Raw genomic sequence first — 20,038 nt, 5'->3', positions numbered from 1 at the left:
AATAAAACACTGTCGTCTTGCTCTCGTCTGGGCTATCGGTAAAATATGATTTTGTGTTTTGTATTAGACAAAATTAGATAGTTAAAGTGTGTAGGCCTACATGAAGGTCTGTGTTATCAAAACGGCGCACGCATAGTCCACTGTCTACGTGTTTGTACCCCAAACTGGCTTTATTTGGTTTACTTCAAGATTGTGAAGCGCTCGTCGGTTTGCAAACAATCGCAGCCGATGCCACTACGTCAGTAAGTGAGGGAATATGTGTAACAGGGAAAACAGGCTTGTTCAAAACATGCTGTTACGATCAATCAAAACATGGCGCTCGTATAAATGAATACTGCACAGGCGCTATTGTAAAGTTACTTGACGTAAGTGTCTATAATAATAACTAAACAGACAGGCTCCTGTATTGGCGCAGTGTTTTATATTCATGTGACGAAGAAGCCTCTTGCTAATTACTCTCTGAATTATGGCCCTTGACAACTTTTACAAATCATGTAGCTAAAGTTATTATTAGATTAAACTGAAATTTATACGCAGTGTTTATGTTCATGTGACGAACATGACTATTGATTACTGACAGGTACATGTCGTTAGAGCTATGAAGAACTAGACGCCAATCCAATTTTAATTATTTTTGATAATTGTCTAGTATATTTTACACCACTGTGAAAATGAGTCGGGTTGAGTTATCATGAATAATTAACGAACAAATTCTGAAATCTAGTGTATAGGTATCGTGTAAGTAAATAATCTAGGTTACATCTAACCAATGGAATATTGTTGGAATATACCTAACAGTCAGTTAAAATTGATATGTGAACAGAATGTGAGTTGGTTCAAATGGGTTGTGTAAATAAAATTGCATGCATCGATATCGTAGTTCTCGATAGGCTCTAAAGACGTGGATATGTTGTCTAGGTGATATCACAAATTGTTCAGTTGACGGTTCCACTCCGATTCTAGTCAAAACAGCCTGCATGGCAACCACATTGATTTTAGATGAAGGTGTATGAGATGTCACTTTCATCGAATTACTTTGTATTGTTTTAGTGTTCTTTGAATTATTTTGCATTTGATGAAGTCAATAGAATACATGTGGTCATATTTGTGCGTGTACCATTATATATACATTTGAGAGATTTGGACTGTCTCTGTCTTTATTTGTTGAGTTGCTGTCTCTTTAAAACTCTAGTTGTCTTAAGAATTAAATCTTCGACGTGCTGGCGGTTCGGTTGCATGAACAAACACCTTTAAAATTGCCACGCTCATAGTGTGTGTTGTTGGTTGCTAATGTATGGTGTATGAAGTATACAAAATGCACTTGCACAACTTATCGGCACTGTTAATTTTATTACATTAATGAGATAAAGTACCCTCGTGGATCCCATTTTTTTTTTTTTACTTTTGATCCCCTAGGCCATGTACACTTTGCTGGAAATCGGCCATTTGCCCTTCAATGGGCATATTTTAGTAAATATTTCATTTTTATCTCGTTTATAGTTACTTTTCTATAACACCTGGTTAGTACCACCTACCATGAAATGCAAATAATATGCTAAATAATATTTGATTATTGGAAGTCAATATCACATTTTCCATTTTATAAAATGAGAGAATTGTATTGGTGTTGATTTGTGATCTGATTTGAGGAGGGATGAAAGATAGTAAGATAATTTGTTCAGTAATATGATATGGGTTGTTGTTATAGTACCAAACGTGATCATAATCAATATGGTTTAGATGTAGTTTATAATGGTGATGATTATTATCACTCTCTAATATAATATTTTTAATACAGTTTTCATCTCACTTCGATCGATCGATTAAGTCTTTAACTAACGACAAAATACAGCTAGAGGGGGCAAAAATACCGTATAGTTCTAAACAAAATTTGCAGGCTAGCGACCGCTGGATACTACGATCGGCTAACCAAAACTTAGTTTGTGTCCCAAAAGTCAAATTAAGATTATTTGGACAGCGGTCTTTCCAGTATAACTCAGCAACATTTTGGAATAAACTACCATCAGAAGTTAAAGATGCACAAACATTATTGCAATTCAAGAGTTTATTAAAAACACACCTGTTTAAAGAATACTATGAGACATAAAACTGTTATAGCACATAAACCAACATGTCATCAGAATTTTTGTAGCGCTATGAGCATATACTTAGTGTATGGAGTTTAGCGCGTTAAAAGTGCACTATTTATTTATTATTATTATATGTTCCTACACATATGGATTGGTGGTGCTTCAGGGTGGAATAGTGTTGTCTGTTGTGTATTTACTTGTACCAGAAAAACCCAATGTGCCCACCGTGCCCTTCCATTTCGGAAATCGAACATAGCCATACACCATTTGCGCTTACGACTTTATTGATTCATACAGATGTTTCTCATTAAATTGAGGTTTAATTCACAGATATGTTTTCTTTATCAGGTTTCATACTTTTTCTAGTATGCTACGAAATACCATTTTGTTTTAAAACTGATATTGTTCAACTAGTCATACGTATGAGACCTATGGTTGAAACCTAGGCATCGTTTATTCTCGGAGTTATTGCCCCCGGCATCAAATTTTAGTCACCGCTGTAGGGTTGCTTCTATAGCACTTGTTGGGATTGCTAAATGGCCTTATCTTAAAATTAACTATATTGATAGTAAATGGGGGTATTGGGGGTGGGGTGGCACAATGCAACATTATATTGATCGATTAAGTCAGTTTTAGTGGGCGTGTCTGGTAAAAACAAAAATATTAAGACCCAAGTGCAATTTGGGCTGCAAACAAAATGCGCTAATGGGGGGTGGACTCCTGGGAATGTTCACGGTGTAAAAAAAATGACATAGAAAAGTCATGCGACCGTAACTCGTCGTTTTCGGGAGCAAGTCCTTTACGTCATGTTGATAATAAGGAAATGGGGTTAGTTCTTGAAATGAAATTCCAGTTTTAGCGAACGTATCGCTAGGAAAGAAATAAAATGGCTATTTACAGGTTTGTTTTTGGGTAAAATACGACAGATTATGGTATGATAATTACAAAACATACTGTCATGTTTGCTGTACCCCATTATTACTAGATGATAAATCAATTAAAAATTTATAATAGAAATGAGAAACCGGGCAGAAACGGAGACACTATTGTTGCCACATAGTAAAGGGCTGATTTCGTTGTTAACGGTTATCGAATATTCTAGTGCTACGTCCAAGGATTTTATGGGCAATTTTAGAACCTGTCTTGTGAAGTGTCTGGTAAACATGCAGGTCCCATAAACAATAGCGTACTCTAATATTAGACATGGTAATGTGGACATGAATTTTCTATGAAAATGGCTAGATACGCAGGTAAGAATTCATTATTTCTTAAGAAATTGGATGTTTGTAAAATAACATAATTATTTTATCCACATCTCCGACAGATACGTAAATAGAATGACAGATTTTACACGAAGGAAACGCTTGTTTATTTCTGATAATTTTTGTTAGAATTAATATTTTGTTCGATGATTTACTGAAAGTTGATGGTTACAAGTAAAACATTTCAACAATTACATCAACAATTACAATTAAATCCACTAAAAACGCCCTTTTAGAATGTTTTAAATACCCTCTTTGATTTAGAACACATAAGACCTGTAAAATGTGTTTTACTTTTAATGCCCAATGTTATATCTTCACATCGTAGACTGTTATAGAACACAATAAGGTTTTCCACAGAGTGTAACAAAACAATGAACACCAAAACACAGCAGATTCCATGGTCCAAATTAGATGTGAAGTCTGTAATATTTTTTAAAAGTTGCAAAAATATTCACTGAGGCCGACGTTTGTGTCAAATGTGACTTGTAAACAAGCAAATTGCGATTAAAGCAAAATATATAAATGTCAAAAAATAAAAACAAGTCAAAAGATTTTACAATTTATTAATTCCTTAAATTTTATTCACAAAATACTAACGATATAATGTCACAAAACATTTTGGTTCTCTTACTAATAACTATTTATGTTTATGGTGATAATCAATGACTGGCGTCAAAAGTTATATTTATATATAATTTTAATGGGGTTTTTTTTATTAAGGACACATAAAAGCTTGTTCGTATAAAAACTTCTGTATGCTTCATATACAGTACTTATCGTTATTTTCTCTACCTGGCATGGAATTAATAGCAACAATCAAGTCGAAATTCTTACTACGTACTATTAAAATTTTATGTGTGTTTTTTTTCCAGCGAGAGCCCCTATTGCTTCTCTTGAGGAATATCACTACGCAGAACTTTCCTCTGAAATAAATGAAGAGGATTTAAAAGATGGTGAAACGAGTTTTTCAGCAGCTGATCGCGATGATGGGGTTACCAACAAACCAAACAAAGACAGATGTGATGACGACAGTGATAATGATGGCAGTGAAAATAAGGGAAGTGACGTTGATGATGAAGACTATTCGACTTCTGGAACTAGAATGTATCTGCAAAGACACCGTCTAGCATCCTTCTCTCTTAAATATGCTTTATTCTTCATGAATTATCTATTTTGGGTAAGATTATAAAACATAAGGAAATTAAGATTCAAATTGAATCACATGTCATGACACAAAGATGTTTTTTTTAGTAACTGACCCGGTATAATCATTTATCAGACGATCAAACTCCAATGCTTCATAGAGTCCCCACCCATCACACGATCCCCATTACGAAAAAGTTGTGAACACGAGGTCTGTCATTGAGTCAAAGGGCGTTGTTTCAGGGTCGCCTGTCCAACTTCATGGGTTTTCTCCGGGTCCACCTGTTTCCTCCCACTGCTAAATATCCCTACGCGCAAGCGAATTATTGAAATAAAATTGAACCGTAATCCCGAAATAATCTAGTTTGTGTCGCAGTTCCAGGGTTACCGCCTCGAGCCCGACCGCATATCGATAACGATAGAGACCACGATTGTTTTTTTTAACATATTCTTTTTTTCAAATCCGGTGTTAGGAGCATTTGGGAAATAAGTCGACATGTTAAACCGTAAATAATTAATTTGTTTAAACGAAATAATTAATTCGTTTAAACGAAATAATTAATTCGTTTAAACGAAATAATTAATTCGTTTAAACGAAATAATTAATTCGTTTAAACGAAATAATTAATTCGTTTAAACGAAATAATTAATTCGTTTAAACGAAATAATTAATTCGTTTAAACGAAATAATTAATTCGTATTAAACATGCATTATGCAAGAGCTAAATCAGCATATTTTAAGTCTTCATTTAGACTTCAGATGTCATAGAAATTATAAATTAGATCTTTATTTACACAACAAGCCCAAAATCAACTCTGTAGACCCACGGATGGTTTAGATTCGGCTTGGATTTAAACAGGATTTCATTGATTGATTAAATTTTTAAATGGCATCGTAAGCGGAGATTAACCGTTACGTTGACGTCATACTCCCGGAAATTTTCCATAAAAGGCAGTGATGATCGAGGCTAAATGATAGAGCGTACGAAGCGAGGCCGCTGTTGAGCGAGGCCGCGTGTCAGTCAATTTGATTGAAAGTTCGATATACGGCCTTGATATTATGTTTAGTTGTGGTCAAAATGAGAGTTTGGATGTCAGTATTATACGCTCTTTTGTCACTTGCGTTTTCAGAAAACTTATGGAAATTGATAAACATCGCAGGTAACATCACCCCAGTTGAATTGCATTCCCATTGGATCACAGTTTCCTATTTGTCTGCTTCGGGAGTCACGTAGGCCTATCAGTTACAGTGCTAGAGTGACACGCAGGCTAACAAGAAGTCGGCTATAATTATGTACAATGCTGCCTCATTGATTTGGTCCATTCCTTTCAAACTTTCGCTTCATATCTATATATTAAAAGTCTTATTTTTAATTTGTAGTAAAAATAAATGTGATACGAACTGAATTGCAGCCCCGTCTCAAACCGAATAGGTTAACGGTACCACAGCCATTGAAAACGTTACTTGATAATCGAGATTATGTAGGTGGAGTTAACGCCTGTCAATCAAACGATCGGCCAATCTCGGGACGGTGAAGATAGAGTTGACTCCTATTTCTAGTCAAAAATTACAATGGTGATAACTTTGTTCAGAATAAAGTAATTTGACTGAAATTTTCAATATATTCTTCTTTTATCATCTATTTTTGAACTGTTATAGCAAGAATGGCCACAACTCTCTATTATAATCTCCCATAATGTATCTTTAATAAAATAATATTTCGTATTAACGAATTAATATTTCGTTAAAACAAATTAATATTTCGTTAAAACAAATTAATATTTCGTTAAAACAAATTAGTTATTTCGTTCAATCGAATTAGTTATTTCGTTATAACGAAATAATTATATAAGAGTGGAATCATGCACGAAAAAAATATATAAGAGTGGAATGTTTTGTTCAAATCAACCTTAAACTCACTTCCTAATATTATAATGTTGTCTTTTTTTATGCAAATCGTGATTCGTCATTTTTTGAGTACAGTCGGATCTATATACAATTTATATGTCGGGTATGAATCAATAATTTAGCTATACATTTTATGTAGTTCATTGCAGGGCAAGCTTTGTATACATTTCATGATGTCTTGGAACGCATTTGAAATGTAATTATACATGTATACGACTTGGTTAAAAACTGCGTGTATTTAATTATATCTGATTTACTACTATCAACTCAACCTGAGGATTGTTTCTATATGATCCTAGATCTGTGTATCTAGTTATTGATAATAATATGTAGTTCATATAAGAACAATGTGACAACACATGGTCTTACTTATAAGGTAAGGTAGTGTAAATATATAGCTAACTTTATTGACTGTGGTATATGATATTAACAGTAAGCAAATCGAAAGGTTTTTGTGTGTTTTAAAAGAGGGCTGTTGTTTTGAAGATTGCAGGTATAGCTATCACGGCATTTGCATCGTGGGTATTGTACGAAAGAAACAAATTAGTGAGTGATGTCTCTGACTTATTTTTGGATCCGGCTGTTTTGGTGTGTGTTTTTGGAATCGTCATGGTGCTGATAACATTTATAGGCTGTGTTGGGTCTATTCGAGAGAACACTTTCCTTCTAAAATTAGTAAGTATATGGCTTCAAACGTTATATGAATTATTATTTAGACTAAATGTCACAATCAATCATCAAGTCCACCGAGTGGCTTGAATATTGAATGTTTTAGAACACCTGCACTATATAATCGGTGAACGTTAAAATGGACTTCACTCAAGAAAAATAGTGACAATCGAGACTTCGTTTATTATAATGGCAATGGTACTTGACATTCGAGTATTTCTTGTCAAAACTTCACTCTGAATAAAGTAATTTGACTGGAATTTTAAATATATTCATTTGTCATTATCAGAAACAATACAAAACTGCGGAAATGCACTGCTGTTTTTATTAGAGGTAGCCAGTGTATGTTAATAACAGGCCAATTGCCCACACATGAACATAAACAGAATGGGCGGCTTATCTGACGGCCCCATTTCACTCGCAAAGAGATACACCGTCAAAAGTGAAAATGGACGTTTTTGATTTTGGTCTTAATAATGAGTAATTGCTCCAGTTCATATGGGCGGCTTATCTGACGGCCTCATTTCACTCGCAAAGAGATACACTGTCAAAAGTGAAAATGGACGTTTTTTATTTTTGTCTTAATAATGAGTAATTGCTCGACCAATCCTTAGACATTCAGCAATTCGTCGTGGCATGCTCCTAATCAACCGTCCAATCACGATTTGGGGCAATCTGACCCACTCATCTTGCAATGCCACGGCCAATTCTTGCAGTGTTGTTGGTTGATGTTGACCTCGACGAACACGTCTCCCGATCATGTCCCAGACATACTCTATAGGGGAAAGGTCAGGACTCATGGCTGGTCCAGGCATATGGACAATATGGTGACGCTGGAGGTAGTCATTCACGACACGAGCGCGGTGGGCACGGGCATTATCATCTTGAAAGATGAAACGCCGACCTGCACGTTGAGCCAAGGGCAGAACTATCGGTGCCAGGATGTGGTGTCGGTAGTACACACCAGTGACCCTTCCTTGAACAATATGCAAGTCCGTTCTGTCAGTCATGGTGATTCCTCCCCACACCATAACAGACCCACGCCCGAATCTATCATGCTGTCTGACGTTAACGTTAGCACGGCGGTCATTTACACGCCTCCAAACGCGAGCACGCCTATCGATGAAATACAGAGTAAATCTGGGCTCATCTGAGAACATTACACGCGCCCATCGACGATTACCCCAATTTCTACGCTGCCTACACCATTGATGCCTGTTTGCCATATGCTGGCGAGTTAATGGAGGCACAACACGCGGTCGTCGCGCATGCAAATGACCTGCATGTAGCCGGTTTCTAATCGTTTGGGGTGTAACTCGAATTCCTTTAACTTGGTAGAAGTTTACAGAAAGCTGATTGGCCGTTTGTCCTCGATTTCGCAGGACCTGTGTACGAATGTATCGATCCTGGGCTTCTGTATTGGCTCTAGGACGACCTGAACAAGGTCTATCATCAACATTGTGTGTTTGTTGGTATCGGTTCCACAGTCTGCTGATCACAGACTGTGACACATTCAGCATGTTGGCTACTGCTCGCTGTGTAGAACCCATTATTAAAATTATTAAAATTCAACAATTTATTATTTTATGGTCATGGCAAAACTCTTAAAAGACTGATTACATTCACTAGCGCGGAGATTCCGTTTTCGATCCCGGCATTGGTACTTCTTGTCAGTGATGCAGGGCGGGGGGCTGAAAATAGTCCGACAGCCAACACCCAGTTTAAGCCTTGACGTGGAAATATAGTCCACCTAATGTTTTTGGTGGATTATATATCGTTAATATGTGTTGATTCAGTATCCGGATGAAGCCACCCTAGCGCCCTTGGAGAAATTTAAATATTCAAGATGGCCGCCGTGGGGCATTTTCTGGTTATTTAGTTGGATAAAATTCGTTACAAATTCTCTCGGACCTCGACATAGGTATCCCTCACTTCAGATATAAACATACAAAATTGTTCCAACCAAAAGGTATTCCAATATGACGGCAATGTTCAAAATGGCGATCACATTTGGCGGGACATTTCGATGTTAGTATTGTGACGGTATAATACGTCAAACAGTAGATTTTCGGTGTCGCCGAGTTCATATGTTAATATCTGAAGTAGGGGTCATCGAAAACATACACCTATATAGAGGACTTCTGATTTTCTAGCCAAAATGACCCCCCATTTTGAATGTGTCCCCCCACCCCCTTTAGCGGAATTTAGCGGGTAAATTTTCCCACATAAAAGATTGCATTATCCGGGTGCAGAAAAGTATGACGTAAACGTCATACATTCATATGAACATGTATTATATTGTTGATGCATAACTTTGCTTTCAAATAAGGTAAGTTACCCACGATAACATAAATTTACCCGTATCCCTTTTAAACAGTTCAGTAGAATAATTATCTCATATAACACGGGATATATATATATATATATATAATACGTTATATAATATAAATTAATAATAGAGACTTTTGGCAAGCGTAATTTACTGGTCCGTAACGCGTGTCCGTATCGCTTTTGCGCGTGACGTCATCAATGCGTGTGTATTTCTCTTCCATGATACGGATACGGCAGCACGTATCGAACAGCTTTCATATGGAAAAGGTCCGTATAACATCGTCGTCCTTTTACCGTCTTTTTTGCTATAATACATTTACACACTGAAAAGTTGTGCCGTAGCGCTTTTATGATTCTTCGTGAATCCTAGAAAATGAAGGAGTATATATTTGATGTAATCTTAACCATGATAAAGACTGGAATTTAATAATTATTTTTGATGAGTTTTTCGCGGAATTTTCATATTTTTCCTGCCTATCTGACATGCTGGTTGATCTACGTGATAAATTTAGGGAGGTGGGACCATGCAAATCTGTAATTGATGTTATTCTATGGTAAAGGGGTATAAACTTTCTGAAATGATACATTAGTGAAACCAAAGATTGCTGTGGAGTCAAAGTCAGAGATTGTTAATAAGGTTCGACATTAATTTTTTTTTAATAGCTCAGTGACTGTCGAGCGACTGTCGAACGACTTTACTCCCTGCAGGAATTTGTAGGCTAGGCACTTGGCTACTACTGATGGTGATCTTGGTAGATAACTGCCACCATGCTCAAATAGAACTAAGCTCAGCTCAGCTACACGTACGCGGTGTGAAAATCTGCCAAAACTCTAAAACTACATTGACGCAACGAATCACTAATGGGAAAAAAAGTCTCTAATTGGTATACCGTATTACGCTGAAAGGAATTTTACAGCTACAAAAGAAAATGTGTCTGTTTCATAGAGATTTCAGTTGTTTGTTCTCGTGGAAACTTAAAAAAAAAACGTCATATAAATTAATAATTGGTGTATTGAGAGAAAAGACACTATTTTCGTTCTATCGAAAATTCCAATAAACAATTTATTGTTAAATCGCGAGGAAAGGAAGGGTTCTAAAACGTGTTACAAACTTCCGCATTACTTGATAGAATCTAAATTATCGTTTAATTGAAAAGTATAAAATTTATATTTTACAGTCAGAAACGGATGCATCCTAGGTCCAGCTATAATATGTGTATTTCAAAGTTTATCGATCATATACTATTGTACATATATTATGTCCTATGTTTGATTATTCCCTTCTAATATTTAAATACAGTTTGTAAACCAGAAAGGGAAGTTTTATGGTCCATACGGTGATACAACTCTTTGTCGTACTCTATTAGATTGCAAGAAATTGATAAGCATTACATAATATGTTGATTTATTTAAGTCTAGAATATAAGATACAACTTTTTTATACACCTTTTCAAAAAATTCTAATTTAAAGATAACCACGAAAAGTGTGGAAATACGCCCACGCAGAAGCTTTGAATAGAAATAAAAATAGCCAAAGTCAGCAGCTTATCGGAAGGGAAAATTTGGATGTTGACCAAATTTGATAAGGATCTTTTAATCTAAGCAATATCGGGTTCAAAATGCAACCTTTTGTTAATTCTAAATTGGACCAATTTTGGAATGATATTCATTTTACAATGACGAACAGTATGTCGAGGTATGGAGTGGTTACCGAGTAATATAATATAAAGTTAAGCGAATTTCGTTCCATTTTTTAGGGGGAGGGGTAGGGGGGTCGCACACGATTTGTCTGAGTGTTACTTGTACACAAAACGTACATTACAGGACTAATTTTACTATTTATGTTACTATCACGAAAATCTCCCATACTGTGTCACTTTAATGTAACTTGTCTTATTCTCTTACTAAAAACCAATACATAAGTACAAACAATTTTGATATTTCTTTGAACTCTTCAAATGGGAAGTGGTATGGAGTGCTCGGGAGTAATCTTGTCGTGCCTTAGTATAAATTTATCCATTGTACAAATAATTTAAGTGGTAAACGTTTTTATTTTCAGTTTCACTATAGCATGACTGTTGTGTTATTTATTGAAATAGTTCTAGCTGTTGTACTTGTCTTCTTTTATCAAACCACTTCTTTAAGAAAATATATTCAGGCTGTACCCGAGAATGTACTTAAAGGTGCAGTTAAACGATATCACGATGACCAACATCTAAAAGACTGGGTAGATTTAATTCAGACAGAGGTAGGCTTAAGACATTACTTTTCTCATATTTCTTAATTAAAGTCCCATTGCAGAATAAAGATTAAATATTCAGTTTAAAGGAGCTGAATCGGAATCGCTAAAATTGGGGACTTAGAAATCGACACAAATGGGTCGCAACGCATAATAATAATGTAATCTGAATGTATATAAACTGATTTACATTCAATCGGTTCCGTTTTTACTCTTATTTCAAATCAGTTATGTCCAGCGAAATACGCCAGAAGTCTCAGTGGAATGGCAATCTCTAGCCTCTGGTTATTCCACTCTATTGCGCATGCTCTCCAGATAAGAATATGGCGTCACCGTTTGACGTGACTTGTAGAGTCCCTTGTTATAAATGGCGCTGAAACGCCGTGTACCAAAGGTAAAATGTTTATTTTGTTTTAAATATTGCATATCAGAAGCCCATCTTTTCCCGGTAAGATCACAACGTTGATTTAAATTGACAACTAATTCGCGTTTTCAACGTGGAAGACTTGGATGATATTGAGTTAGAGACTCAGCAACTTTAAGCTCCTAAAAACAATCCAAACTGTGGTCCAAAAAGTCGATCAATTCAAGCAATTGTTCATTATGTTGGTTTCTATTGAATTTACGCCACTATTATGGGCCTTAAACAAATCTAGTAATTACAGTAATTATTTTGTCTTATCAGTAATATAATAAGTACTGCTAAATTAGTATTGCCCCCCGTTTACTAATTACGGTGTATGAAATGACTATTTCTCCGTTTGGCCCATTTCAGTATTTTTCACACATTGTCGCCTGGTCATATATTTTGAGAGGATCATCGAGCCCATTTTTTTTCATATTTTTAGGATATAGAAAACACAAGTAATAAACAAAAGTTCGCTATACAAAGGAAGGAATATGATGTCATACAATTGATACCCGTTTTCATTAGCCCGGTTGGTGCAGAAAAGTAGGAAGTTAATTTCATTTTACGACGCGAGAATCACTATTGAAACGATGTTCATATTAAAGTTTGTGTGGCATATTTCTAAAATGCCACTTATAACAATATCACCCTTGTTGCGACTAAAAAATAAATCAGTAGGCTTACATTGTAACATATTGTATTTAGAGCGATCTTTGTTCAAAATTGTCATTATGTATGATTGTGAACTTTGATAAATATGTCGACTCTGTTTAGTTTGTTGTTATAGATTCATTCCCACGAAAGTGTTTATCGGGTATTTATTTTCAATAAAGGTATTTGGTATAGTGGAGACACTCAACCGTAATGACTAGATTCCCTGAAAAATACCCACGTGGCGCCCACGGGACAAACATGATTGGAAGCAGTCTTTCTGCTCGAGTGACGTAAGAGCATTTCATGTATGCTAATCTAATGGCTAGCTAGAGAGAGAAATGGGGTTTAACGTCCCCGTGTAAGCGTTTTCGCCTGCGGAAAAATGCGGGCGTTTCCGCGCGCGATATTTTGTATTTCCATGTGCACTGAAAAGAATCACCGAAAGTTTGGGGAATCCCACGTAAATAAGGCCGACATTGCATTCGTTCAATCGCCGCCTTTTTTTTAAAAAAATAACATTTTAATGTTAAACCATGTCCAAAAACTGAACATGCAGCAGTAGCAGCAGCAACAAGAGCGGTTGACTGAACTAGTAAACATCTAGTTGGACAGACATGCACATGTAGACGCGAGAAAAACACTGCGAAAAGGCGGAAACGCGTACATTTTTCGCCGCGGAAAACGCGCGCAATAAACGCTTACGTCGAAAGCTGGCCTTATAATGTTTAACGACATTTTATTTTTCAACCGAATTAACTCAATGATTGTTTATGTTTACCATTTTAATTCTGTTTTCAGTTAAAATGTTGTGGTTATAGTCATGATAGTGAAGGTTATAAAGGTTGGCAGATAAATATGTATCATAACTGTACACGAACTAATCCCAGTCCCTTTAAATGTGCTGTTCCTATGTCATGTTGTATTTTAGAAAAAGTAAGTTTATTTTGATATTCAAGCCAGTCACTACTTCTTCTTCACTACCAACCCAACCTAATTAAAATTATATCTTGATGGCTGGTCTGATTCTGTTATTAATCTGCTTGGCTGTCAACTTAAAGTAAAAAAACTTGGTTAGCTGTAGGAACTTATCTGCCTAATTAAGATGTTCAACAACATCCTTGAGAAGTTTCCGTAGAACTTGTCCAATCAACTCGAAAATTAACAAAGATATAACTTAAAGAGAAATTGCGCCAGAAATAGTGAGCACCGGCTTATCCTGTCTGCTGGACGACGTTCTTCAGTAATAGTTTTGTCTTGAATTTTAGAAGCTGAGCCTACTAAAAAGGTCCAGTTCAAACCTCTTATACCTTTAGAATACCCCTTTTCATCAGCCGATTTGCCTCTGAATATAGCAATTATGGGCGATTGTTTTCATTTGTCTACTGGGTTCGCGGGCCGACTGATCAAAATAGTCGATACAACAACCACTATACTGGTCACAATTCTATGGAATGCAATTACCGCTTATTACTGAGCGACCCCAGTTCAATTACTAGATGCCATTGAAACAATTTACAACAACCACTGTTGTTGTCCCCCGCCTTTCGAAGAAAGCAGGGGACTATTAAAATGGGTTCGTCCGTCTGTCCGGCCGTCCGTCCGTCCGTCCGTCTGTCTGTCCGTTACACTTTTTGGGACACAATAACTCTCTTCCTAATTGAGCTAGAATGTTCAAACTTGGTGTATGTGTTTATTAGGTCAATGCCTTGATGGAGTTCGAAGATGAGCATTTTCCGCTTAGGGTAAGCAGAGATAAGCAATTTGATTGGTTGATGCTTTGGGACACGATAACTCTCTTCTTAATTGGGCTAGAATGTTCAAACTTGGTGTATGTGTTGATTAGGTCAATGCCTTGATGGAGTTCGAAGATGAGCATTTTCCGCTTAGGGTAAGCAGAGATAAGCAATTTGATTGGTTGATACTTTGGGGCACGATAACTCTCTTCCTAATTGAGCTAGAATGTTCAAACTTGGTGTATGTGTTGATTAGGTCAATGCCTTGATGGAGTTCGAAGATGAGCATTTTCCGCTTAGGGTAAGCAGAGATAAGCAATTTGATTGGTTGATACTTTGGGGCACGATAACTCTCTTCCTAATTGAGCTAGAATGTTCAAACTTGGTGTATGTGTTGATTAGGTCAATGCCTTGATGGAGTTCGAAGATGAGCATTTTCCGCTTAGGGTAAGCAGAGATAAGCAATTTGATTGGTTGATGCTTTGGGACACGATAACTTTAGTTCTAATTAAGTGAGATTGATGAAACTTGGTGTATAGATTTATTATATGAATACCTTAACTAAGTTCGATAATGAACATTTTTTGCTGAGGGTAAGCAGAGTGATAAGCAATTTGATTGGTAGAAACTTTGGAACACAATAACTCTCCTTCTAATTGAGGTAGAATGTTCAAACTTGGCATAGGTGTCTATTAGGTGAATGTTTAAACTTGATGTATATGTAGATGTTCATTAGGTGAATGTCTTGACTGAGTTCAATAATTAACATTTCGAGCTGAAGCTAAGCAGAGCTAATCGATTTCATTTGTCGATGGTTTGGGACAAGATAATCTTGATTCTATCTGATAGAGAGTGATGAAACTTAGTGAAAAAAATAAATGTGCGATTAATTAATATGTGTCATCTATTTATTTTGCAATTTCGGCGGGGGACATCAGCCTCACTGTTGGCTTGTTAGACCAGGAACTGGTGGCTAACCGCTACTCATCTTGTTGTTGTTGTTCTTCTTGTTCTTCTTGGGGTGACACTCTTCGAAAATACATAAGACTCCGTCAATTCAAGACTGATCGACATGAAAATTGGCATGCTTCTTCTTTGAACAATACTTCTGCACCGATTTGGTGAATAGATTTTTGAATTTCATCCAACAACTTAGTCAGTTCCTGGTCCATAGTAAGACGGTACTTGTTTTATATCAAACTTCTATTTAATCTATAACTGTAATACGTCACTCAAACTGGTATCGAAATTTAGAGTTCATTTTAATCAGACCGGCATAAATAGTCCCGGTTCCTAAAGAAAGTCTGTTTTCGTGTTTAACATACTCTTAAAGTTGACGTAGGACCCTGTGCCGCGGTGTAGTAATATCGAACTTCCTTGTTGTGTTTCCTTTGTGATCGTGAAATAAAACTATTTCTACAGCTTTATTCTTGCAAGGCTTCTATGTTCCTCGTTCTCAATAAAGCATAGATGATAGCTGCTAGGAATATTAGGGTGAGTTCTGAACAATTTCACTCAACACCCTTTTTTATAACCCCCTTATTTCTGAAGTCATAGACTGACTCTGGCGTTAATTTCAATCCCAAATATGGAATAAACAACGCTTTCTCCCAAGACCGGGGGTGAGGGGGGAGAACATTACCTTATTTGGTCTATCAACCACATGACATAAACAGATAGAATTTGATGGATATTTTGACAATGATAAGAATTTTACCAAAATATCACTGTTTTTTTTTTACATATACACATGTCATTTACTTTTATTAGTGCGTGAAATTTGACTATACATTAGTCAACGGTACAATATGATCTTTAGGACCAAAGTACTACAGCGGTTTGACTCGGAATTCGATTTAGATCGGTTCTTTATGCATGGGACTCGAGTGAAAAACCATCATTTACGTATCTATTTGTTTCTCTGTCTACATGTGAAATCATAGAATTTATTTTTTATGCGTCCCTTCAAATAACTTTTCAGCAAACCAACTATTTGTCAAGAGTATAAATGTATGCCTACCATTTCACTTGCGTATGTAAAATGTACCGTTTCAAGCCGGGTACAGATACGCCACTTTACTCAAGTAAGGGTAGCAATGGGAAGTGAGCTGGTAGCCATTACTTTATGAATATTACCCTTTTTCATGAAATTACACTGTTATTAGTATGGCCTTTGTGGAGAAGGGGGGGGGGGGCAATGGTTTGATATAAACTATAAGACTATCAAAAGCTTTAATTTTTACAACGTAAAGACGTTTATAAATCCATAAGAGGTGGATTTTGTCATGATTTTGTGTTTAGCGATAAAATCTTACATTATTGAAGAGAAAAAAATCGCTAAAAATGATAATATCATAGATGAGTTTATAAACCAATACGTTGCCCTCTAGCGTTTTTAATAAAATCTTTGTTTTACTGGTTTTTACTTTGGCAATGTGACTATTTATGATAATATTATAATTAAACGAAAATGTAACACACGTTATGAACAATTATAATTAAACGAAAATGTAACACACGTTATGAACAATCAAGTATATAACTTAAATTGGTTCTATCTGTAGGGTGATGTTATAAATACTATGTGTGGTTTTAGTATTTTAAATAGCCAGGTACGTCTTTTTTTTACATTTCTAACGATGGTTTACATGTGCTTTTAACAATTTAAAACAAATTTTCTTTGGTGACATAACTAGAATGTAGAGAATACAGACTTGCTAACAACGGCAATTTAATTTAAATTTTAAATTTAATATTTGATTCGCCTCTATTTAATATTGCATTGGTCCATAATTCTTGTGGGAACTGGCTGTTCGTATAATTTGTCTGTTCTGTTTGAAGATTGGTCGGGATAATTGGTTTTGGTTAAACCATATTCGCACAAAACAAGACATCTACTAACTGAAAGCCTAGATTGTGGATCAAGTCAGTTGAACGCTCTAACTTTAGACTGTTACGACAAGCATCTCCAAAGGTTTACTGCCTTCAAGGTCGGCCGGTCGCCTTTGACCCAATTGGGCCCTTCGCCCATGGGGTGGCCCCCGGATTAGAGTATTCTACCCCAATCCTTTCATATACACTGTACTTTACCATTGTCTTTACGCCATATCCATCTAATACTAATAGACTGCACATTAAGCGATTAAACATTACTGAAATAAACAAAGCAAGACCCCTTAGTAACCAAAAACACACAAATTTGTACATTTTTGATAAGTTGTTTTTTGTTTGTTGGGGGTTTTTTTTGTCAATACAATGAACATTGGTGAAATAAAAAAAAAAAACAAGTTTTGTGGTGGAAACTTAACCTGCGATTCATTTAGCTAGAGTTAGACACACTATAGTTTGTAGATGTTTTTAAAATGAACCCGGGTTTTTGTTCCATTGTACAGATTATGTTATCCATTTTAAAAATTGGAATATTTCAGATTATCGATGACGTGATGTATAAAATCCACACGACTGGTTGTATGAAAGCTATAGAGAGATGGTTTACTGACCATAATACAGTTATAGCCATGACAATTATAGCAGTCATAACTCCTCAAGTAAGCACAACTCTGTCCCGAAGACCATAAAACCTTTGTTTAGTTAGTTCTTAATAAAAATAATTTTTTGACACCCCCTCAGATCCCCGCGGTTGAATGGTCTAAAATGTGCGCTTTAGGTCATAAGATCTGTTGGTAGGTCAAGTGCCGTTAATTGTATTAATCTAAAGCTTGTACGTGACAAAGAATAAACGAAACAACACTACATAAAATGAAATGAAAAGTACATGGTTTTTTAACCCATAAAGTCACTAAAATTTTGTTTTATATATTTTCAGATTGTCTCAGTGTTATTTGCCCGGCTTCTTATTCATTATATCAAAAAACAAAGAGCAAGATGGCAACTTCTTCATGGGTAATAATTATATAATAATAAATGATTATTTTCACACGTTTGTTAGTAATTTGTTCAACCAGATGGAGTATGGTGACTGACAAGATAAGTTTACGAAAAAATGGAAAATATTCAACCAATCTGATTAAAACACAGATCATATTTCGTTTCGTTTTTTATAGTTCTAAATTTCGGTTTACTTGCCTTTACTACATTAGGATCTGGAAGAGTTGTTATATAAGCCGCGTTGATGTTTGGGATTAGCCAATGAAACAGTCCGTTGCAGCGAGTTCTTGGCGTGCGATGCACGGAACTGTCGGTATCCTACTAGAAACATCAACGCTGATTAGTTAATCAAATGTCTGACGTTATATGGTCAAAAGTCGCTCGTTTGACCCCTGACGCGACCCCCCTCTACAACCGGTCAGATCTTCATATAGTGGAGGCCATCGAAAGTATAAAAAAACGAAACGAAATATAGATGTGTATTTTAATCAGATTGATATTAAACTGTAATGTTTTAAAGGAAATAAATAATATTCGAAATTACAAACACGAATTAGAATTCAATTTTAGTCCATTTCAATCAATATTGATGTTGTTATCAAATATTGAAGACACAACTAACATTTTAAAATCTGTATATGAGTCGTGTATTCTATGGTTTCGGACGTCATATATACTCTTCAAAAAAAGTAGGGGATATTCAGAAACAATACAAAACTGCAGAAATGCACTGCTATTTTTATTAAAGGTAACCAGTGTATGTTAATAACAGGCCAATTGCCTACACATGAACATAAACATTTCATATGGGCGGCTTATCTGACGGCCCCGTTTCACTCGCAAAGAGATACACCGTCAAAAGTGAAAATGGCCGTTTTTGATTTTTGTCTTAATAATGAGTAATTGCTCCACCAATCCTCAGACATTCAGCAATTCGTCCTGGCATGCTCCTAATCAACCGTCCAATCACGATTTGGGGCAATCTGACCCACTCCTCTTGCAGTGCCACAGCCAATTCTTGCAGTGTTGTCGGTTGACGTTGACGTCGACGAACACGTCTCCCGATCAAATTAAACGTGACACACAAAAGCAAAGATACGCTAAACAATAAATCTTATGCATGAACCGATAGGAAAGCAAAAATGGAAAGATAAACCAGCACGCGGCAGTTTTCATCAACCCTTCCTTGAAGTGTCAAATTTGACAATGAACCCCTTCCACATGTATGGCCCTATTGCGTGTCGCATGTGCAGCTCAGTGGTCCTGTTGGGGCGGTAAGTTCTGCACCTGTGAACATACTCTCAAAGCATGTCAAATGTCCATGACTATTTATCATATCGCAACCTGCATAGGTATTTTCATTTCAATATCCCCTACTTTTTTTTTGAAGAGTATATTATACAAGACGATTCGTATGTAATTAGTAATCTGGCTAATTCACAAACAACAAAATACTAATTTAAAAAAAACAACGAAAAACGTGTATAATGGACTAAGCAAGCTCAAACGACTGTCGTTCAATTTGGACTGTTCGTGTATTTCATGGAACATAATTGATTAGAAATGTTTTTAAAAATTGGATATACAGTAGATCAGATTATATAAATTCTTTGGACCAATTTTCGCCTATATGAAGGGTTCAAAGAATAAAGCCATACGTCTTTAATACTGTTTGAATCACCCGCATGAAATTGGTGCGAAGTAATAA

General features: G+C 35.9%; 1 protein-coding gene across 1 annotated transcript; it reads left to right on the top strand.

Annotated features, from left to right (window-relative positions):
* The first annotated feature begins 1,570 nt into the window (after window positions 1-1,570).
* On the top strand, window positions 1,571-18,379 carry LOC126814457 (tetraspanin-17). The gene is made up of 8 exons (XM_056099907.1): window positions 1,571-3,340; window positions 4,228-4,532; window positions 6,894-7,082; window positions 11,467-11,655; window positions 13,508-13,642; window positions 17,007-17,054; window positions 17,871-17,990; window positions 18,269-18,379. Exons 1-8 carry the CDS (start codon window positions 3,319-3,321, stop codon window positions 18,347-18,349), a joined length of 1,089 nt encoding a protein of 362 aa, XP_055955882.1. The 5' UTR covers window positions 1,571-3,318; the 3' UTR covers window positions 18,350-18,379.
* The last annotated feature ends 1,659 nt before the right edge of the window (window positions 18,380-20,038 follow it).

Source organism: Patella vulgata, chromosome 3 (assembly GCF_932274485.2).
Source record: "Patella vulgata chromosome 3, xgPatVulg1.2, whole genome shotgun sequence".
NCBI classification, from domain to species: Eukaryota; Metazoa; Mollusca; class Gastropoda; family Patellidae; genus Patella; species Patella vulgata.
Note: the sequence above shows the minus strand (reverse complement) of the source record. Positions and strands in the feature narration are given on the sequence as shown.